The sequence below is a fragment of the Colias philodice genome, chromosome 22 (assembly GCF_061535455.1).
Source record: "Colias philodice isolate Cphi_HAF_F1 chromosome 22, ilColPhil1 Martin Lab GWU primary, whole genome shotgun sequence".
NCBI lineage: Eukaryota > Metazoa > Arthropoda > Insecta > Lepidoptera > Pieridae > Colias > Colias philodice.
Window position 1 is genome coordinate 2160149 of NC_143107.1, and position 24809 is coordinate 2184957.

The 24809-nt window shown below is 33.5% G+C and overlaps 1 protein-coding gene and 1 long non-coding RNA gene across 2 annotated transcripts in view; one reads left to right on the forward strand and one right to left on the reverse strand.

The window, feature by feature from the left end:
• The window catches only part of LOC149478323 (uncharacterized), a 52753-nt gene extending 28937 nt beyond the window's left edge, over positions 1-23816 (forward strand). The window contains exon 2 of the long non-coding RNA XR_016317447.1: positions 23294-23816. This is a non-coding gene — a long non-coding RNA (uncharacterized LOC149478323). The remainder of the gene's footprint in view (positions 1-23293) is intronic.
• Positions 641-24809, reverse strand: part of LOC149478325 (pikachurin-like) — a 171247-nt gene continuing 147078 nt past the window's right edge. The window contains exons 9-18 of the mRNA XM_089709472.1: positions 16483-16880; positions 14404-14481; positions 12907-13052; positions 12336-12579; positions 11106-11200; positions 10340-10693; positions 9121-9258; positions 6231-6317; positions 5785-5888; positions 641-3540 (exon numbers count right to left, since the gene is read on the reverse strand). Of these exons, the coding sequence (XP_089565598.1) occupies positions 3380-3540; positions 5785-5888; positions 6231-6317; positions 9121-9258; positions 10340-10693; positions 11106-11200; positions 12336-12579; positions 12907-13052; positions 14404-14481; positions 16483-16880 (1805 nt within the window). The 3' untranslated portion in view covers positions 641-3379. The remainder of the gene's footprint in view (positions 3541-5784; positions 5889-6230; positions 6318-9120; positions 9259-10339; positions 10694-11105; positions 11201-12335; positions 12580-12906; positions 13053-14403; positions 14482-16482; positions 16881-24809) is intronic.

The window sequence follows — 24809 nt, forward strand, 5'->3', positions numbered from 1 at the left end:
TAAAGTATCATTGTATTAAGTGCTATTATTATCTACGAAAGATGTTACGGAGATTTACATAGGTATATATGTATTAAATAATACTTACACAATAAAATAAATGTAACGTAGCGCTATGTCGGTAATGTAAAAGTGAGAGTAATTAATATGCGAAAGCATTTATTTTATTCAGTTTTATTGGACCTATATTATTTACAATCTAAATCCTTGGTTTTACCCCCTAGCTCTATTAAGGCTATGAGTAATAAATTTACATGAATAAAATATGGTCCGTGACGCAAAACTTCCGCAAAATTTTATAATTTGTTCACTAATTTTTACATATTATTATTTGCATAAAAATTATCATAGATTTTCGTATAGGTACATTGGTTTCAAATTCAAATAAATTCATCTGTTGCAGTGGTTGCTTCTTGTTCAAAACAGCTTGACCAATTTTTAGGGTATTTTTGTGTGTATTTATTGAACTATATATTTTGAACATAGGGAATCGAGTAGGGAATAGTAAAGGTTGTAGAGTAATGAAAAAAAAGTCAATATTTTTTTTAGACTTACTAGCCTACATTTTGTCATAATACATAAGAACCTTACTTACCTTGAAAACCACCTTACAGTAAAACGGGTAATAAAACACAAAAAACATATTTTAGTGATATAATTTTGTACAAATAACGGCGTATATTACATCGGACAGGTTCACATACAAAACTAATTCTACCGAAGCTAGTCGTAGTTCTAATCGCCCTGGACCTGGGTTATATTGAAATCTTTTTTTATCTGTAAGGAAACTTTATTTAATTTACATATATGCTGTATCAATTGACTATCAGTGAATAGTGATGTAGGTAAATTAACAATAAAACCTGATACAACATCTGCTCATTTATTTGTTGAAAAAAAAATGTGGCGTAACCCAACGTTTTCTTCTGAAAATCCGTAAAAAAACTGTACAGTATATTTTTTCTTGCAGTTCTTTTAAAATGTTCAATTAATAATAACGCATAATATAACTATGGGTATGTCATTTAAAAGTTTACTTTGGTTTAAGGTTTAGGATTAACTTTGGTTTGGGTAAAATATGTGCAAAAGGTTGTTATGATTTATCAATTTAACCCAGGCATGAAATGGCGTTATTGAGATATAATTCTAGGACTCAAAATAAATGAAACAAAAAGCTTTTAAATATTTAAACGGTCACCAAAACGAACTTAAAATGCAGTAAAAGGTCTGAATTAGAAAATTTAAAATATTGAAAATGAATATTGAAAAAATCGTTAAAAAAATTAGGAACTACGAACTGTCAGTCAGACAAAAAATCTATAGACTACATAATCTCAATAACGCCCTTCAAAATATACATTTTCATAATAAATAAACACTCAAACAGTCTAATAAATAAATATGAAATATACATAATTGTTATTTATGAGATCATTTCTATATAGTATAAAACAAACAGACTAGATTCATATTTGGTAAGTATTATTTGAGTATCATTATACAATATTTTATGAACAACATTATATGGTTAAGTGTATTGGAGTCATTAGAATGAAGGTAGTTTGAAAATTGTAATTTCTATGAAGGTAGTTTGAAATAAGAATATAGATTTTATTTAGAATAGCCCCCGGTTGACCCCGGATAGAAAACCAAACAAATTGCATGACTATGACATTCACGAATAACTTGTTATGATTGAAGAATAAAATATCAAAATCGGTGAATATGTTTTAATTTTTTTTTATAATAAGAAGAAAAACTTGAAAGGCAGCCACTATTAGTATTACTTTTTTAGAACCAGAGACTGGAAATGTCAATAATCAAAGCAAGTTGGAATGGATATCATACAATCCTACCAAACTTTTTTATAACTACCCTCCAAAAATGACTCCAAAACACTAATTTAAAATAAAACAATTTTTTGGTCGTTTCGATTAGACATTTTTGTTCATTCATTTCGTGAATAATGAATAAAGCGTGGGAGATATTTATTTAATATTAAATAAATGCAAAAAAATCACAAAGATATGTTATAGAAACAATTTTAACCCTGTGGATTCAATAATTGACAAATTAGTGATAACAGTGGGATTTGAGGAATGCGTATATAATTTATTAAGCACTTTTTCAATATATAGTTTTTTTTTTGCAAAATATAAGCGTTTAATTTGATGTAGTTTTGGAAATTAAAGGCATTATTATATAATTGAAAAAAAAAATGTAGTCTGGTGTTTCGAACATTTTTTTTGTCATTTTTTCCATTATACAGAAAGTAGATAATAAATAGATCGCATTGGAAATCCTTGTAATGTCTTCAATTTCTAAAATCACATTAAACACGATAAAATATTCACGTTTTAAGGTATTTTCAAAAACTTACTTAAAAATAATTAAGACAAAATAAATGCATTTTCTACAGAACAGTTCTGTAACATTAAAAAAAAATTACATTACAATATATTTGAGTGAAACGGAAGCGAAGCTTAAATAAAAAACAGGGCTACGCTTAATATAAAAGCTCAGTAATACCGAATACTATTAATTATCTACTTACATACGTTCTAAAACACGTTTATGCAAAAATTCAATACAAATGCTATTACGTGTACATACTAGTTTATAAATATAGCGCGTATAAACGGGATGACGTCACGGGTCGTGCCGTCTCGCTCTAACACTCTGAACCAGATACGCTAGAGTGAGACAGCTATCTGTTCATACGCCACACTCTTATATAACAAGTCGTGTCTATAGATAATTGAAACTATATTTTTGTAAACGGAAAGAACGCGTGCGAATCACTTGTACGACTATATTTAATTTTATAACATTACAAATATGTAGTTTTTTTTTTATCTACTAGATAGTAAAGCACTTCGAAAAGTTACATTGTACGTAAATAATAACGCCAAGGGGAAGGTCGCGATACAGATAATAAATTGACTAATGGTACAGATAAAATAATTTTATTGCCTCCGATGTTTGAATTGATATGTTTCCGCGGAGTTGGGTTATAATAGGGTACTTGATTAAATATTTCAGCCTTTATAATTTGTTATTATTTTTTATTACAAATACATATAATCATGTGCTAGGGAATAAACTGATAAAAACCTTTTTAAAAACCGACAATTCGGCCATTAGCTGATGGTTGTGACGTCACATTACTCAAACAAATAAGTACGCTCATAATTTTATAAGAATTGTTTAATTGTATGATATATTTACAGATATTTATATTAATAGGCATTTTCATTGGTGATATTAAAATGCAATTAATTGATCAAAAAAACCATACAAAAAAATTCATAAAAGAAATCGACAAGTACCCTCTTCAAAAAAAAAAGTCAACAATAAATTTAATTAATTAATATTATTTTCACGGTGTGCATCGTCCGACATTATTTGTTATAGTGTGGGGTAGTTTTGAAAGTGTCAATGGTATATCGAAATCGCCGCTCAGTGATATTTGTGAGACGCAACCGATCAGACCGGATTTGTAGCGGTTGTTCGTATTGATCTCTATGGACGGTAGACCACCTGCAAATATCATTTATTTGTTAATATAAAACACAATTTTAAAAATAGATATTATATTATAAATGAGGGAAAAAGTTGGGATTTCATAACTTTAGGAAATCATTTATCCGTCAGTTATAAAATGCAAGAAAGGTCAAAAAATCACCCGTTACCTATAATCAAAAATATTTTGTCAATGCTTCTAGGTTTTTTATTGTAATTTAAAATTTTGATAGAAATTCAATTAATTATAAATATTAAAATACATACAGGTGCACGAACATACAGGTGCACGTACATACAGGTGCACGTACATGCAGGTGCACGTACATGCAGGTGCACGTACATACATGTGCACGTACATACAGGTGCACGTACATGCAGGTGCACGTACATGCAGGTGTACGTACATGCAGGTGCACGTACATGCAGGTGCACGTACATGCAGGTGCACGAACATACAGGTGCACGTACATACAGGTGCACGTACATGCAGGTGCACGTACATGCAGGTGCACGTACATACATGTGCACGTACATACAGGTGCACGTACATGCAGGTGCACGTACATGCAGGTGTACGTACATGCAGGTGCACGTACATGCAGGTGCACGTACATGCAGGTGCACGTACATGCTGGTGCACGTACATGCAGGTGCACGTAAATGCAGGTGCACGTACATGCAGGTGCACGTACATGCAGGTGCACGTACATGCAGGTGCACGTACATGCAGGTGCACGTACATGCAGGTGCACGTACATGCTGGTGCACGTACATGCAGGTGCACGTACAGGTGCACGTACATGCAGGTGCACGTACATGCAGGCGCACGTACAGGTGCACGTACATACATGCAGGTGCACGTACATGCAGGTGCACGTACATGCAGGTGCACGTACATGCAGGTGCACGTACATGCAGGTGCACGTACATGCAGGTGCACGTACATGCTGGTGCACGTACATGCAGGTGCACGTACAGGTGCACGTACATGCAGGTGCACGTACATGCAGGTGCACGTACATGCAGGTGCACGTACATGCAGGTGCACGTACATGCAGGTGCACGTACATGCAGGTGCACGTACATGCAGGTGCACGTACATGCTGGTGCACGTACATGCAGGTGCACGTACAGGTGCACGTACATGCAGGTGCACGTACATGCAGGTGCACGTACATACATGTGCACGTACATACAGGTGCACGTACATGCAGGTGCACGTACATGCAGGTGCACGTACATGCAGGTGCACGTACATGCAGGTGCACGTACATGCAGGTGCACGTACATGCAGGTGCACGTACATGCTGGTGCACGTACATGCAGGTGCACGTACATGCAGGTGCACGTACATGCAGGTGCACGTACATGCAGGTGCACGTACATGCTGGTGCACGTACATGCAGGTGCACGTACAGGTGCACGTACATGCAGGTGCACGTACATGCAGGCGCACGTACAGGTGCACGTACATACATGCAGGTGCACGTACATGCAGGTGCACGTACATGCAGGTGTACGTACAAGCAGGTGCACGTACATGCAGGTGCACGTACATACAGGTGCACGTACATACAGGTGCACGTACATGCAGGTGCACGTACATGCAGGTGTACGTACATGCAGGTGCACGTACATGCAGGTGCACGTACATGCAGGTGCACGTACATGCAGGTACAGTGTACATATATGTGCACGTACATACAGGTGCACGTACATGCAGGTGCACGTACATGCAGGTGCACGTACATGCAGGTACACGTACATACAGGTGCACGTACATGCAGGTACAGTGTACACAGGTGCAGCGTGCAGCGTACACAGGTGCAGCGTACACAGCCAGTTTAAAAAATGTTGTGTGGTTTTATGAAACCACGGTAAAAGTGAAACTGTTCGAACGGTTCCGAACACTGCTTTGTGTAGCGCATGTCGCGTGCCGAGTAGGTATACCTACTCGGCAGCCGCGATACACGCGACATGCGCTACACAGACCAAAAAGTTTGAGACGATGTAATAAAAGTTTCACTTTAAAAATTTGTTCATTTATGCCTTATTTTTGCTCACCCACCTCAATCAAAATCTCTTCTTACGCATACGGTAGCCTGGAAGAGATCGCTACCTAGCGATAAGGCCGCCGTTTATAGATATCTTTGTCTATTTTATGTTCTTTCTGTATTTGTACTTTCTTATGTGTGTGCAATAAAGTATAAAATAAATAAATGCTTAAGTCAAGCACCTATTTATGAGAAAAAAACTTACCTATATATAAACCGTTCTCAGTGTTCAACTGTTTCAACTTGCCGGGTGATATTTTGCCGACTGAACCCAACCCATCCACTTCTAATATCCCCGCTTGTCTGTTTCTGAAATATTACGGTTTTTTGTTTATATTTTGTGCAATTTATACAGTTGACTTCAGAAAAAAAAATATTATTAAGACTGATCGTAAAAAAAGCGTCCATAGTACGTATATTTTTTTTATCAAATAGGTCACAAAATGTCTCTAAAAGTCTAGAGGTTGATTTAATTTTTTTTTTATCAGAACACAAATTGTTCCTTAAACAAAAAACATTTTTTTCTTCATTTCAGATAAACAGACTTATTTCAATATTTGTTATTTTTATATCAATTATTGCTATTCATTACATCTATATTACAAAAATTTTTTTTTGTAATATACCTACATGTGATTTTTATCATCTTACCTAGTAGCCCGAGCTCTATGCCACAGTCCATCATCCACTTTCGTATGATTCGCTATTATTACGACTTCACCACTTCCCAAGTCGTATCTGGAAAATACATTAAAAACAACGATAAAAATCGGAACGTAGAAAATATATTTTTAATAAGAAAACGACTGACATAAAATCTTAGGTGAGTGGAATCCTAAACAACAATTTTATTTGCACTAAGTTAAAAAAATATTTTTTTCTCTTTTAGACAATTCCCGAACGAATACTTTACTGGAGGAAGAATTAAAATAAACCGTCATTACTTACATATTGAAGATGTGAACAAAATCATACGGATCTTAAAGCAGTGACAGAATTCGAAAGAAAAACACAAAAAACCATATTATAATTCACAGTCAATACAAAAACACACCCAAACTTATTGACCAGGCTGAAGCACTACTGTTTTACCGTAGTTCTTATCTGTTGCATACTCGGAGCAATTATCAAGCCTGGAGAAGTAACAATTAATTGAACAATAAAGCACTAGTTTGGCCTTTTTGGCTTATGGCAAAATGTCATGCGAAAAAAGAGAACAGATATATGTCAGTTCGACAGTTTGAAATGACATGGCCCATTTCAATTTGTTTTGATCACCAGTCTGGTGATCATCGCTTGGTTATTTTAATTATTTTGTTTGAAGTGAAAAACGAGTGTTTTAGTTTAATTTGTTATTTTATGAAAAGACAATTAACTAAAGATAACATGGCTTGTGTTGCTTACGGCTGTAAAAGCCGTAGTAATGTGAAATCGGACGAAGATAGAAATTTGTCATTTCACAGGTTAGTGATTTTGATCAATTTTTGGCTAATTGTATTATAAATCAGTGAATTTGCGTTATTTTCTAAATCATCTATGTTTTATCTACCCTTGATCATTTAAATGAAATCATAATTAGCTTATTTTTGAGAGAAAATGCAAAATATTACTTCCATAGTGTTGTACAATTATCGATACTTTAATAGAAACGAAATATTCAAATATACGTACTTTGCTAAGGTACTTTGACAATGACTGCTTTAAATCAAATAGGTTAGGAGAAAAAAGTTATTTAAGTATGGATTTTATTGTTATTTGCAGGTTTCTGGCTTGAGAACAATTAAAAGATGTTTGGGTTAAAGCTATAGCACAGGGAAAATTGGAAGCCTTCAAAACATTCTCGGCCTTGTTCAAATCATTTCTAATCAGACGGGAAGAAAAGTAAAGTGCAGAGATGCAGATTGCAGAGATGCTGTGCGACAAGTTTAAGGTGGCATCTATTTTAAATAATAAATATTGTAATTTGGTAATTAAGTGTCGAAATAAAATGCTGTTAAAAAAATAAATGTTTATTTGTTTTATTTGAAGCAATTTATTTTAAACTTTTACCAATTTTTTCCTGTGGGAATGAGTTATTTTCCGGCGGTAAATTGTAGCCTATATGTTATTCTGATGTTTAAACTATATAATTGTAAAGTTCCATAAAAACTCATTTAGTAGTTTTTACGTGAAAGAGTATCAAATGTCCATCCATACTAATATTATAAATGCGAAAGTAACTCTGTCTGTCTGTTACTCAATCACGCCTAAACTACTGAACCAATTTGCATGAAATTTGGTATGGAGATATTTTGATACCCGAGAAAGGACATAGGCTACCTTTTATTGCGAAATATGTACCACGGGAAAGCCGGGGGGGACCTCTAGTTATTATATATTTTTGCTTTTATAATATTAGTAGGATACGACTATTGATTTGTAAAAAGATCAACCAAGTGGAAGTCAGATTCGCGCACGAAGGGTTCCGTAGGTATAATTCTATGAATGAATCTATGAAAACAGGAAAAAATACGTACCTTTTTACGAAACCATAAAAACAACCTAAACCGAAATACCTAATAATATTTTTTATAAATACCACTACCATACAATGCAAGGCAGTCAATACGCATCGTAAATGAATAATTCCAAATTAAAATAATCTTAAAATTTGGAATTACCTATCCATAATTCAAAATTAAACGAATCTTAAATTATCTTCAAGCAATTTTATATCTTAATTTTTTTATTTATCGATATTTTAGTATTCGATAAAGTGTCAAGCACTACCTTTTTATAATAAATAATAAATAAATAAATAATAAATAAATATTTATAGGACATTATTACACAAATCGACCTAGTCCCACAGTAAGCTCAATTAAGGCTTGTGTTGTGGGTACTAGGCGACGATAAATATAATATTTAATAAATACATATATAGATAATAACACCCAGACCCAAGAACAAATAATTGAGTTCGTCACACAATTATTTGCCCTGACCGGGGATCGAACCCGGGACCGTCGGCTCAGTAGGCAATTGCTTTACCACTGCGCCAACCGCGTCGTCAAAACCTTTTTAGAACAAAAAGTGGCTACATGTGGATTTGAATGCCAAGCAGATAATAGTGTGTTGTCTCTTTCTATCGCATTAATAAGGGTATTGAATAAAAGAGAGCCACTATATAAGAAACGTTCAATTAATTGTTACTTCTCCAGGCTAGTTAATTGCTCCGAGGTTGCATAGGAGCTATTTCTACTCATTGTCAGCAACTTCAGCCCGACCAAAAGATTGCAAAGTATCGTACCTAAAAAAAAAAAAATTGGTTGTCTGTAAAGTCGGTTTACTGACGATAGTTGAACGTGACAACGTCCGATTGTGCTTCTTTGTCGCTCGTTCCGCGCTCTCGCTCGCACTTCAAGCCTTACATGGAACGCCTCAGAGCGAGGTAACGCCGCATGAGTCATTTTTTTTCGTGCGTGTAGCCGGCTCTATCGAATTATAAGACGTTGTCACGTCAAAAACATTATTCACTATCCGTACATACATACAAACATACCTAAAAACAAGCACAGAGTGTTCCACAGCGAGTGACAAGAAGTCCCCCGTGTCGACCGCGCGGCCGCTCCACACGAGCAGCCCGTGTGACGTCACCGAGCGGAACCGGATGTTTATGTCTAGCGAGTAGCTGAGCAGTCTGCAATGGTTTGTTTTATGTATATTTATTTATTTATTTATAACTCTTTATTGTACAAAACATTTAAAGACTTGTGGTACAAACTAATAAGGTACAACAATTTTGCACAATAGGCGGCCTTATTGCTACACAGCAATCTCTTCCAGGCAACCTGGTAGGAAAGGAAATGTGTATAGTCATAAAATATGTATACTTAGTCCTAAAATAAAATAAATAAATACAAATATTTCAGGTCAAATTTCACGGTCTGATCCATACTAAGCTTTCACTTGTGTTATGGAAACCAGAAATAAATACTAATATACTTACCTACTTAGATAAAAGGAGAATGGGCAAATTGGGCCTGAAAGTTGGGCTAAGACTAATACACACGAAATATTGTTTTTGTGATAGATCATTACACATACCTTACGAAAAAAATAAAATAAAAAAATAAATCAACCGGGTTCTTGTACAGTCAAGGCAAAAAGTTTTATTTATTTGGCTATTATTTTGCGCACAATAACGGTGTTTTTAATTCGAGTGAAGTAAGTATAAATCTAAATGTCACTGGAGTGACTGAGTTTAACCCACGTTTAACCACAAAAAAACGTCTAACTACGTTAAATTATAATAAACACGGTATAGGTACCTGTTACAAAACATAATATTAGTGTATTTCGGTTATTAGAAGGCTTAAGATTAGTACGTATTTGTAAGTGAAAGTGAATTGGAGTAACATAAAGATATTGTCATTGTCTTATAACAGTTATTTATTGCAAAAAATATTATACACAAAGAAATAAAACTTGATGTGACTGTACAAAAACCCGGTTGATTATTTTTTTATATTTATTTTTCCCGTTATGTATGTGTTATGATCTATTATAAAAACAATATCTCATGTGTATTGGTCCAACTCAAGGGTTCAGGCCCAACTTCCATAGTAAAATGCCCATTCTCCTTTATTATGGAAAAATTTATTATGAATAGGTGAATTTAGTTTTCCGTTACTCTTGTAATTTATAAATTAAGCAATAACAATATGTAAGTCTACCTTCAATTTACAAAATATCTACTTAATATAAATAAAATTCCTTACCTCTTCATAGTTTCTTCATCATCGATATGTATGAAGCTATCCGTACCGGAGAAACTCGGATATGTGTTCGTATCACCCCAGTTAATTTCATTACTATTCAAATATTTCACTTGCATGTATGTTTGTCCATCATACGGTCTCTCTGTTATTATATCGTTCGACCTTTTTTCCTCTAAATATTGGTATTTCTTCAAGTTCTTATATTTCTTGCTTTGGATGTGTTTTTTCGATTTTGTCTTGTGGTATTTTAATCGGAACCCCTTTTTTGGTACAATCGCGTGGTGAATATCGTTTGTCGTCAAGTTTTTCGGGTATATTGGTATTGGTTCTGGTTTTTCTTTGCACATGTTGTTGCTGTAAACAGATTCGGTGTGAATTATTAATTATTTTGTTTAAAAAATTATGTGGGTAGTTGTCGATTAATATTTTTTGTGTTGAAGTTGCTGTGATTATATAAAGTTTTGGATTTTTTTATTATTTTGCCATGACATGAATGCTTAGGAATTAGGATCTAATAATATTTTCTCTATGCTTGTAAATTTCCTATGATAATAATATTTGTAGTTAGATTGTCTCCTGCAAGGTTAAATTTCGACATCTAGAAGAAGGTAACTTCAAAAATTCAACTTTAGGTATGTGATCAAAAAGTTTTGCTAGAAAAGAAGTATTTTACTAAGAAGTTTTCTACGAATAATATTAATTAATAACTTGCATCAGTATTGTTTTTCCTATCAAATAAATAAATTATACAGATTTATATACATACGTGCAAGAATTATTTCTAGCGTCATCACAGTTGTCCACATTAACACCACCCAACGCTGACGACACGACGGACAACTCTTCGTCGTTTATTATTAGCTGAAATGTTATAATTTTAGGTTATTCGAAGAAATCGAAGGCAACTATTATAATTATTTTGTACCTATTTACTAATATTTGGACTTTGAAAAGTTCTGGAGGATTGAAGTGGAGAGTGGGGAGGATATATGTGGGGAGGATGGATTTGGGGAGGATGGATTTGGGGAGGATGGAAGTGGGGAGGATGGAAGTAGGGAGGATGGAAGTGGGGAGGATGGAAGTGGGGAGGATGGAAGTGGGGAGGATAGATGTGGGGAGGATAGATGTGGGGAGGATGGAAGAGGGGAGGATGGGAGAAGGGAGGATGGGAGAATGGATGTGGGGAGGATGAATGTGGGGAGGATGGGAGAAGGGAGGATGGAAGAGGGGAGGATGGGAGAAGGGAGGATGGATGTGGGGAGGATGAATGTGGGGAGGATGGAAGAGGGGAGGATGGGGGAAGGGAGGATGGATGTGGGGAGGAGGATGGGAGAAGGGAGATGGATGTGGGGAGGATGGAAGTGGGGAGGATAGAAGTGGGGAGGATGGATGTTGGGAGGATGGAAGTGGGGAGGATGGAAGAGGGGAGGATGGGAGAAGGGAGGATGGATGTGGGGAGGATTGGAGAAGGGAGGATGGATGTGGGGAGGATGAATGTGGGGAGGATGGGAGAAGGGAGGATGGAAGTGGGGAGGATGGAAGAAGGGAGATGGAAGTGGGGAGGACGGTTGTTGGGAGGATAGAAGTGGGGAGGAAGATGTGTGGCGTATGTCGTGTGTTATCTCTTGGTTTTTGTTGTGTCTTGTGTCATCTCTCACCTGTTCCACACATCCACTGAAGCTATTCTATAACGCTAATCTCATCGGTAACGGTTGAGGAGCGCCTCCAAGCAACAAAGTGTAGAAGTGGATGGAAGAGGGGAGGATGGATTTGGGGAGGATGGAAGTGGGGAGGATAGAAGTGGGGAGGATGGAAGAGGGGATGATGGATTTGGGGAGGATGGAAGTGGGGAGGATGGAAGTTGGGAGGATAGATGTGGGGAGGATGGATTTGGGGAGGATGGATGTGGGGAAGATGTGTGGCGTATGTCGTGTGTTATCTCTTGGTTTTTGTTGTGTCTTCTATGGTGTGTCTTGTGTCGTGTGTTATCTCTCACCTGTTCCACACATCCACTGAAGCTATTCTTTAACGCTAATCTCAACGGTAACGGTTGAGGAGCGCCTCCAAGTAACAAATGCTGCTTCAGTTGCAAGTACCTCGCGACCCCACGTGACGTCACAGACCGAATGTCGTGCGGGGATCGTGTCGTGTCGTCGTGTCGGACGTGTAAAGTGGCCCGTCGCCCGGAACGGTTTATTGTTATGTGATGCCAGCGGTTTTGGTGGAGCGGGTAGGCTGATCTGGAATTGTTAAGAAAATTTAAATAAGGTTATTTTATTAAGATTTTTAAAGTGATATCATTCTTGTCAATTTTTTATCTGTATGTTACGTTTAGCTTTATCTGTCAGTTAAAATGACGAATACAACGTCAATTATGCTTTTAGGTATATCGCCAACAAGCGATAAATTAAAAATGGGTACCAATTTTAATGTGTTACTTTTTTATAATCTTTAAAAACTATTAAACAAATATTTCTAAGACCGAAATCAATTTAACATTTTTATCATGACTAAAAATGAATTCATACTTTGTTTGCATGTAAAACTACTTAATTTTAAATACTAACCTCACAAGAGCGATACCAGAGCCCAAATCAAAGGCAAATTCAACGAAATAGTCTCTCAAATGTAGTGAGAAGAAATCACCATCACCACTCGGATCTTGAGAGTTGTATAGCAGTAGTCCATCACCGTTTGAAGGTTTTACTGTTATCTGAAATTATTATTATGTAAAATATACAAAAGATATTTGTAAATCTAGTAATTGGCATTTACCATGTAAACATGTAAACATAATTAGATTAAGTCAATTATATTGTAAGCTGTAATTTTTTCATTAATAAATAAGTAAATGTAATATAGGGTAGTAGCTAAACATGTCTTGGAACGAAGTTCCTTATCGCGCGTTGCGAATAATGCATGGCTAGACGGAAAAAATTAAGACGAAAAGTTATAACGACAAATTTACAATAGTTGTAAGTACTGCGTGCGTGTGTTTATCTGTCTCTCTCTTTCATAGAAAGCAAGCCAGTTATTTTAACAACTTCGTTTCATCCGGGTGTCTCTTGACACCTCTCAACTTTTTTATTATTGAGTTTTTTCATATCATGATTGATTTCATGGATATTTATGACACTGGAGACACAATTAATAAGTATCTACTAAATACATAAATTATGAAGAATTTATGTAATAAGTAATAAATAATAGCCAAAGCTGATTGAGTCTTCACTAGGAAGATATCCATTACTTATTTAGTTTTAAAGAGAGAAGACATAGAGGGAGGAAATAATAAAAGATGCCTTCAATAATTTATTCTTTTATTTTTAATGCCCGATTCCTTCTTGTCGCAAAAATGAAGCTTGAAGTAGGTAACCATCGGTATTAAAACGCACTTATATTTCTAATTTTAGCCTAACTAATAATAAAACAACAATATAAAACATCTTCACTATAATATACGAAAGATTGTTTACAAACACTTACAAATTCGTTCGACCAATTCTCAACTTAAAGAAACAGCATTCGAACGTCCGTTCAATTTAAATAATTTCCAGTTGGAAACAGAAACAGAAACATTGGTGATTAAAGTTCGATTTTGCACTAACGCAAACAATATAAGTTCGATCGTTAAAGTTTGGAGCGATGCGAACTTTCATACACTTTTGTAATTAAAACTGTAAAAGTTGAAGTAGTCGTGCATTTGATGAAATGGAGGTTTTTATGTTTTTAGAAGTAATTGAAATGTGAGTTACGGTTTTGTAGTATTAATAAATACCTAACTATGGAAAATAATTGTGTATTTGCGAGAGTTTTGAAATTTTCAATTAACTATACATTTACACGAAGTATAAAATAACTTAAAATAAACGAAGATACTACAAACTTTATTCAATTAATAGAAAACATACTACCACATCATATCTAAACTATGTATACCTAATCATCATATCAGTAAAGTTAAAAGTCTATTATCAATATAATACACAGTTTATAAGTGTACAAAACCTACACGTAAATATAATAAACGCAAATTCAATAAATAACAAAATAACTATAAATACCTGTATATCAAGCCAGCTTTGCGCCGAGTTACCCAAGCCTGGCAGCCGCAAATACGAAGAACCGTTGAATCTGGGCACCTGGAAATTTGTTAAGTTCTACAATATTCTAGCGTAAATCATTCCAATAGGATGTGTTCTAGATTTTGGTTTATTGGTGGTTCGGTTACGAGATTAATTTGTGGGGAACAAAAAGGAGATAAGAAGAAATGTTTGGAAAAAATATTATCATTATTAGATAACGTTCGATATAAATTATGTGTTGATAAGTGAACAAAAATAAACAAATATGACTAGACTGGATTAAAAAAAAATGAATTATAACTTGTTACTTTTAACTATCTTTTGTTATACGGCTAAAAAAAAATATTTCAATGATTTTTGGTGGGTACAATACGTGAAAAAAAAATGAAAATGTATTTGCGATGGAAATGAAATTCATATAAAATAGTTTTATAAAATACCTTTGTAGCCTAATGATCATTCTTATACTTGTAACTTTTAAATAACTTGAATTTAAAAAACATCGTAACTCTGTTGCTTAACGATCGTCAAAATTTATATTCTTGCAAAGTTTTCCCAAGTTTTACATATTTTATCTTAATAATCATTAGATATAAAAGAGCGGTAATTTTCAGTCAACATATTATAACAGATTGTTATAACTTTAAGATACGGGGAAGTTTTCGTAGTTAATAAGTCTTGGCTCTCGGGAAAATTATGATAAATCGACTTATTTTAATTGGATATTTTTCTACGCTATTTTAGGAAAAGTTTGTTTTATAAAATGGCAATGGGATCATTGTGAATGTGAGGCAATCTAGAACGTTATTATTATTATTGGAACGAAGTTCCTTATCGTGCGTTGCGAAGGGGGCTAGACGGAAAAAATAAGACGAAAAGTTGTAACGATAATTTTTGTGCGTGTGTTTCTCTGTCTGTCTCTCTTTCTCTTTTAACTAACTAATCGGAAAGAAAATCGTTCCATCCGGGTGTCTCTTGACAAGTCTCAAGTTTCTTTTAGTAATAATTAAGAGTTAGGTATATATCAAAAAACAAAATGTTATATAACAAATAATTACTTAATAAATGAAATTGCAGATCCTCTGATAATGTAGGATTTATATTATACTCTAAGCAAATCTATTAAAACGTTGGAAAATTGAATTGGAGAGATAGAATTTAATTAAAATTACAACTATTTTTATTTGCATATTATACTGGTATTTTCTTGTTTTCAGTTCTCGAAGCCTCATCAAAGCGAAGGCAGTCTAACTCTCGACTCGTTAAAGCAAATTATTTCTAGGACTTCGACTATTTCTTAATTATTTTTCTCGTAAAATAATATAAATGAAAATTTCATTTCATTCTTTTAAACCTGTTTTTAATAAAAATGTTACTTTTTCTCCGAATCAAGTCATTATTTCGCCTAAAAATACGATTTAACCAACCAAATAACAAAGCACAAAAACTGATAAATTATTCCACGTAAATTTCAATTTAACGTTACAGATTATATTCGTAATATAATAGAAGACCAACAGAAAAGGACATTTAAATAATGTTTAGCATTTATTTGAGATATTTTTTGCTAGAAAATGCTTCAACGAAGACAAAGAAGGTATTTTCTGTTCCCTTCATAAGACAATGGATATATTTGTCTAGAGGAGATGTAATTATAAAACGCATTAGGGAATTTATGATACTTGCCCACGGGTAAGAGCTTGCATTTATCTTACTTGCGTATTGTTTTGTAAATTTCGTAGATTATGGCACAAATGTGGGGGTTATTAAATTCTTTAAGTATCTAGTAGATGTTTTATTGTATAATGCGTGAAATAGACTAAATATTGGGCAAGCTTTTGGTTTTGCCCAAAATTTTGTCATTTTGGTTTTGTTTTGGATTTGATGAACGCATTTAGTTGCAATTTTTATTCGTCGATGTAGTTATGTAAAAATACCGTACGAATATTGGTGAAAACGTTTTTGTAAAAAAAATATGAAAATAAATCATTGGTCATGGAAAGAACAATAAATAAATATTTCTTGAACATTACCCCAAAATAATTTAAATTTACATACCTTCAAATCGAGCGTAATTTCGCACTTATCCCCCGCGTATCCGAGCGGGCACAAGCACACGCTACCAACACATCCGCCGCCATGTTGGCACTCACAGTAATCCTCTTTCATCACCCTTGTTTCATCACTTTTTGTTCCTCCATCATTTTGATTGAACAATCGAACATCCCGTTTATCATTATCGAACTTTATTTTTTTCATATCTTTATAATTTAATATGGAATTGTCTATTTTGTTTTGGTCCTTCGAGTCTCGCATGACAAGGTCGTTATCCTCGAAGTGTACGATATCGTTAATATCGTATATCGCATGGTCTATTTCGTTGTGTCTGTGTGGTATTATTTCGCTCGTCACTTCGTTTGGTGGTCGCCATGGTGCGAGGGTGGGTGCACATTCATCTAGAAGGAAGAAAATAGTGTTATCATATTCTTTAATATCATAAAAGAGCTAAGTAGTGTAGATACATATAAATAATTATAATAGTCATTTTAAAACGATATTATAATGACGATGTAGTTAGCACAAAATAAATCACACCCATACCATTAATAAAATTTAAATTTAAATGTAGTATGTATTGATAAAAATACATATTGAAAAGAATCCTACAATTTTGTATTGTACATTTTTAATAAATACTTCGTGAAACGATGGTTTATTTGAATGAATATGGAAAATATTTATTTAATGTGTGGATGCAGGTTTAAACTTTTCTGTTAATTACAATATGTACGAAATAAAACAGAATCTCATTCTGATATGAAAAAAAAAAATATATGTGTGTATTCGATTTTATTTTAATGATGACTATTTTTTATGTATCTGGAAAATATTGGCCGGGTTTGTAGTTTTTTCTCTTTATACTTTTTCATTCACATTGATATTAATCACTTCGTGCTACTATACACTTTAGCTACATTAATCGTTCAATTAACTTCGAAGGACTGACTACATCAATTAACCTAACTTTATCTTATAAAAATACATTTTTAGAGCTAAAATCTCTTTTAAATCTATGAAAATTGTCTGTAGTCCGCTCCAAGTGTCTAACCGTTTTATTAAGCTAAATATAACCTATAGTATTATATTATCTCTGGTAAAAGTACAGATCCTGAAGTCTAATATTCCGGACTATTTTCAAAGTCTATATTTACCTCAAAAAAATTGAGTTAACCTTTAGCAGTTCTCTGAAGGAGTATCTTCGTCCAATTATTACTTTAACCTTTGTCAAAAGTGCCAAAGCATCGTTTGTAAAACTTCACATTTCTAAGTTCGACAGATACTTTCGTAAGTAGACATAGATAATATAATACTATCTATAAATTAACTTGACTCAACATGGTCGTAATGAAGCTTACTAAGTTTAAGATTAAAATGAGGTTACTGGTTAGCTACGAACTGTGTAACTTTTATAAGATCTTGTTCGACCTGATAAGAAACTATGAGAAAGTTTTCATATTTTAAAAGTTAATAATTAGTTCGTTTTATGTACTTCGATTTGATATAAAACGAAACTTTGGTGAGGATTAATTTTATTTTATTATGTTTTAGTCTATTTCTATGTGTTAGCTATCTATGTGTTAGGCTAGCTCTATATACGTTCTGTACCACCATCATTTTTCACCCTGGAATTTAAACTGCTTTAAACCATCATGGTATGATTGAAATTTGATATGTAGATCTTTCTATACACTATACTTTACTTCAATTTCGAAATAACATCCTTTGTATGAAGTTGTTTTCAACCACTCAGTATTGCTCTCAGAATACTACGCCGAAACAGCTAAACAAAAGGAACGCGCAAAACTTTACACACGATTCCGGCAGTCTTGCTCACATCCGAAATCGCATCAAAAAGAACGTTACACGTCCAATTATTTCTCAAGTGCTCTGAGCACTTACAGAGATAACACTTGTAAAAAATTCAGCGTAGAAACGCAAATAATTTTCAAAGCGTCGCCGTAATACAGCTTGAGTAGGTGGGAGGTAATTTTTGTAATTTACGAGATAGGGCGAACAAAGTTAAGGTGATTGCAACGATCTGTTCCCAGCCAATATCCCGCTAGATGGCGCTGAATTCTACATTTCTAGTTTATTTGAGTTTTTGCGTAATTGGAATAGTCATCAAACCTAGGAATAGTCATGGCGGTTACTGAATATTATATTTTATTGAAATATGTTATATCATTGCCTTAAAATCCACCCAATTCGGTAAAATTATGCGTTTTAACATCTGTCATTGCATACAGGGTCGTTTACACACACAGACGTATACAAAAATGATAAAGATTTAACTCTAGATGGCGTGAATGTAAAGCGCGTCACACACGGTGAAGATACTACCTATAATATTTTATCTAATCTAGTAATATTTTATATTACAGTATCTTAAGGTATCCGGTATCAGCGTTCTGACCATCATTTTTCTTTTTTCGCTGTAGAACCGCCATCCTGTTACAAATGACCCACAAAGGAGAATGACCACGGGTGGTATCGGTAAAATTTTAGTTGTGCCACGTATTCGTTATATTGTTAATTCCTATTTGTATTTATAATGATCATATGTATCAATATTAAGTCTTAATTAAACCGGATAAATTGAAATAATAGTAAAAGTAAAAGTTTTTCTTTTGAAACATGTATGACTACGTATGGAATCGGTAAAATACTAGTTGTGTCACGTGTTCGTGATATTGTTAATTCCTATTTGTATTTATAATGATCATATTTATCACTATTAAGTTGTAATTATACCGAATAAATAGAAATAAAAGTAAAAGTTTTGTTTTGACACATACCTATATCTATCTCTCTTGCAAACGTCATATGTCATAGTTTCTATTTGAAATGTCAAATGAATGTGTTCGACGCATTGTTCGATGTTATTTTGAAATAATGTTTAAATTACGATTTACTTTTCACATTTGTCTTGTAAATTAAAATATTACCTATGTAATAAATGTAAAACTTAACGTTCATCGTTAGTTTAAACTCGATTAAGTAGTTTTTTGAAGTGTTGAATAAAACTATTGTTTTATTTTTATTGTCGCGAACTGCGGCTTATTTACATAAAAACTTTAATCATATCTAAAAGTACTAACATCAAGCTTTAAATTGAGCTATATTTCATCTTGACACAATAAGTTTGATTGCGATACCAAGTGCCATAGTCACTTGGGCAATCTCCTGTGGTTTTCATTTTTCTGTATGGGTAGACAAAACTTCAAAACGCCACCTGCTACGGTTTATATTATTATGAACGATTAGCTTTCCGCCCGCATTTTCAAAAAAAAACCCGTATAGTTCCCGTTCCCGTGGGGTTTCCGGGATAAAACCTATTCAATGTGTCCAAGTTACGTTCTATATGTGTGCTAAATTTCATTGTAATCGGTTCAGTAGTATTTGCGTGAAACACACACATACACATCCTCACAAACTTTCGCATTAGTAGGAAGTAGGATTGTTATAAAAATAAAAGTTATATTTGTTGGCGTAAACTATTTTATTGTAATTTTGGGAAATAAATAATGTCAAAATTGATTACCTACAATAAAACGCAGTTTTATTTTATTACCTACATTACACTATTGTTTTTTTTTTATCAAAACATGTATTTGAAGTAGCAAATATGATATTATGCTGATCCAAGCATTTTCACTCAAAACTAATATCACTAATGATTTGTAAAAGTAAATTATTTCAAAATACATTTCATAACAAGTAAGAATAATTATTCATACAACAACAAATCAAAAACACTATTTACTATGGAAAAAAAACCAGGAAGGTGAAAAACATATTTACGATTTCGATGCACTCGACTTTTAGTAAAATAATAGGTAAAAATATTATTATGGTTTTGATCACAGACATATCTGTGGTTTTGATTTTAGCTACTAGTATCAGAAAGCTGCGTGTTCAATGCACGTCGGGGTCCCACAACTGTGGAGGAAGGAAGGTAGAATACCTCCATCGAATAAGTGAAGTTTCTCGACATACTCGATTTGCCGGCCGACCTCAATGAAGATTGTCCGAAAGTTGTATATGTGCTCTGTAACGAAAAAATTTCGCTAGCGCGATTCAGAGTGAGGTGTCGTACAATATACCTAATGAAGTTTTTCATCTTTTTATTTTACTGCAAATACAAAATAAAAATTAAACAATGGTAATGTAAATTCTAAACAAACTACTACCAAAATACAATTAGAACAAAAATCATTTGACTTGTTTATTTCACCCAGAGGCCAGAGGCGGCTCGTGACAAAATTGTATAGGTGTTCACTTGAAATAAAACAACGAAAATACAATAGCGTTCGGGATGATTTATTACAAAAAAATGAGCACCACATTTTATAAATGTCTATAACACTAAAAATTACAAAGTACAGGCTATTTCAAAACGAATTCAATGACTAGGTATCAATAATTAGTAAATCACCGAATTTGCATTCGCGAGCGTAGGTATCCATAGTGTTTGTCACTGACGGTCACTGACCTCTATAACTTATAGTTATAGAGGTCAGTGGTGTTTGTTGTGTAAACATGTATGTATTTGAGTAGTTAGTAGCATATTATATTCTGAATTTCTGATCCATGCCTATTCACTCAAAACTAATAACACTAATGATTTGTAACAGTAAATTATTTCAATAGGTAGGTATTTGAACATTTCCCAACAAGACGTAAGAATAATTATTCGTAGGTATACAAGATACAATAACAAATCTAATACACTATTTATTATTTTATTATTTACTAGCGGTCCGCCCCGGCTTCGCCCGTGGTACATGTTTACGTTTTCTCTCCATAAGAAGTAATAGCTAGAGAGCTAGCGCAAAGCTACCTGTATGTATTTGACCAGATCTGGATTTTTGTGTGTTGATTCCCCTATACCTACTATACATGAGATGAGGAGTCACTAAGCCCAGAGTGGTGGACGGGGCGCGCGCTTAGGTAAGACAGGTGGAAATTTTTGGCGAACTTTGAAACCATTTGACCACGTCTGCCATTTTGATATTTGAAAATAGATTATTATTACTATCGGAAAATAACAATGGCAGACCATTATCACGCGGATAACATTCTGGCAGACACTTATGAAAGTGCTGAAAAAAATACAATTTTGAAAGTATTTGACCAGATCTGCCATTCATATATTTTATTTATTAGGGTCTTAAAAACTTATTTTCGAAACGGCAGACATTTTCATTGCGTACAGACTTCAGCAGACAACAAAACTTTACAGACTTCAGCAGTCAACAAGACTTAGCTTCTACATGGTCAGATGTATATATGTATTACGTTCCCTGACCTTACATCAATGATTTACTTTATTAATGTTTTTATGGTCATTTACATTTAATTTTGAAAACTATGGAATAAAATTTATAAATTTGATGATACAAAACTAAATATACATTTGTAAAGAATCTCAAATATAAAGTTGTGTTGCAAATAACAAATCATCATTTAAATATTTAGTTTATTTCTTTATTTAAGAAACAATTAACAATTACAAAACAACATAAAAAAACACGCATGCATTTATTGAAATGTTCATTCATCATCACTATCGTATGGCGTTGTGTGACTCGTCTTCATAATCCATTGAATCGGATTCTGTAAAAGTAAAACGTAAATTATATAATAAAAGAAATGAGTCATTATAAACTTACCTAGTAAGGCAATGCCTTTGATGTCGCACGATGCCGCCGCGCCGCCAGTGTAGGTACTTCTGCTGCTACATGAAAATATGCTAGGGTTGCAACAAATGGGAAATAAAACAATTGTGATTATTACTATTATGATGTAATCATTTATTCATATTATGTACATTCAAAACAATTGCTATTATTAAATCTGATGTAATTATTTTTTCATAAATATATAATTATTATTAATTACATAATATATTGCACTGTGAAATATTTACGTATCACTTTATTTTTGATGTTCTTAATTGTCTTTTATAAAATTTAAGTGACGCATTCGCATTGGGATCAACAATCCGATAAGAAAAGAATGGAGACAACATATACATAGCTTTGATTTCAATTCTACAGATACAAAATATACAATCTATCTAAAATGATACAACGGATGTTTCCTGCGTTTTCTCGTCAAAATACCGAAACAACGTAATTATTGTATAGTAGTTGGGCGTGAAAGTAAAAAAACAAATGAAAAGTGTTTTCCATATGATTATTTATTAAATTTACGCGATTAAGAATAATTTCAACGATACAATTTAGTAACCGAGAATTCAGAGGATTAAAGAAAATACCTGCCTGATCATTTTATCAAACTCTAAAAGAATTATGGTTATTTCGCATCACTCGGTTTATTAGTTTGGTAATAATTATTAAAGGTAGTTACAACCCTAGCCATTGAGTCGAACGGTAGGCAACACAATATCGACTTTGTGCGGGTACATATGGTACATTTCTTCTTGCTGTGAAGCGTAATTATTATTATTAAGATTTTTTAGGCTATTTTGAATCAGCTGTTCTAATTTAATTCTAGAAATTTTTTTAAAAGTATATTATGAGTTTATAAATACCTCAACCAATAGTTATTGTGTCCTATCCTCATTTCTTTATATCTTGGTAGTTAACTAAAGTGTTAAATTTACATAACCTCAACAACAACATTTACACTGCCACTGCACTAAAACTAAACTAACTAGCTCTCTAGCTATAAGAACCATCCTCGTACTTCAAGGGATATAATAAAAAAAGAATTATCGAAATCGGTTCAGCCGTTCTCGAGTTATGCGCTTACCAACACATTTTGCGATTCATTTTTATATTAGACTAGCGGTCCGCCCCGGCTTCGCCCGTGGTACATGTTTACGTTTTCTCTACATAAGAACCATCCTCGTACTTCAAGGAATATAATAAAAAAAGAATTATCGAAATCGGTTCAGCCGTTCTCGAGTTATGCGCTTACCAACACATTTTGCGATTCATTTATATATATATACTAGCGGTCCGCCCCGGCTTCGCCCGTGGTACATAATATTTACGTTTTCTCTACATAAAAACCATCCTCGTACTTCAAGGAATATAATAAAAAAAGAATGATCGAAATCGGTTCAGCCGTTCTCGAGTTATGCGCTTACCAACACATTTTGCGATTCATTTTTATATATAAGAATAAGATTATGTGAAAATAACCAGGAAGGTGAAAAACATATTTACGAAAACATAGTAACATAATATGGCTGTCGCTACAATAATTATATTTCAATTTTATCTTTTTATACCTAGTAGAACTGGCCGACGAATAAAAAAAATCGTATTAGAATAAATACAATAAATTACGGAACAAAAAAAGGATTGTAACTGAATTAGGTATGTTTGTTTCTGGGCGCACCGTTTTCGACGACGCGACGCGCGACGTAAGCGTATAGGTATAGGTACCTACTTTGCTAAAACAAACTAATAAAATTGTGTGTCTGTCTGAAAATTCGGAAAAGCATATTTTGCAAGTTTGTAATTACTTTGATAGTTTACCGATTTATAATAATTGTAATTGTAATTGTATAATATATAATTTGCAATGTGGTGAAATTTCATAAAAATCACGGGCCAATTTTTTGTTTTGAATCCCACCGAAAATATAATTGCGTTATTAGAATAATTAATTACTATACCTACCCACGATCAATTATTACAATATAGTCTCAAATGCATACTAGAGAAATATTGCAATTTGATTCAATTAAAATGCATAGCATACAAAAATAAATTCACAACACAAGAAATTCCGCGCGCAAATCATAGCGCGTGTCAATGAAATCAAGAATGTTTTATATCAAGCCGACGCGGACGACGACGCGACGCCGAACAAAAGTACCTACGACGGACGACCACGCTTCGAGTTGCCAAACAACATGAGTAATAAATTGTTTACAAAAAAAACAAGTTTTCCATTTTTCTGTATGAGTAGACAGAACTTCAAAACGCCACCTGCTACGGTTTATATTATGAACGATTGTTATAAAAATAAAAGTTATATTTGTTGGTGTAAACTATTTTATTGATCAATAATTTTGGAATTTAAAATTGTCAACATTGATTACAATAAAACGCAGTTTTATTTTATTACACTATTGTTTTTTTTATCAAAACATGTATTTGAAGTACCATATAATATTATGCTGATCCAAGCATTTTCACTCAAAACTTATATCACTAATGATTTGTAAAAGTAAATTATTTCAATATACATTTCATAACCAACATGTAAGAATAATTATTATTATTCCTACCTACAACAACAAACCTAAAACACTATTTACTATGGGAAAATAACCAGGAAGGTGA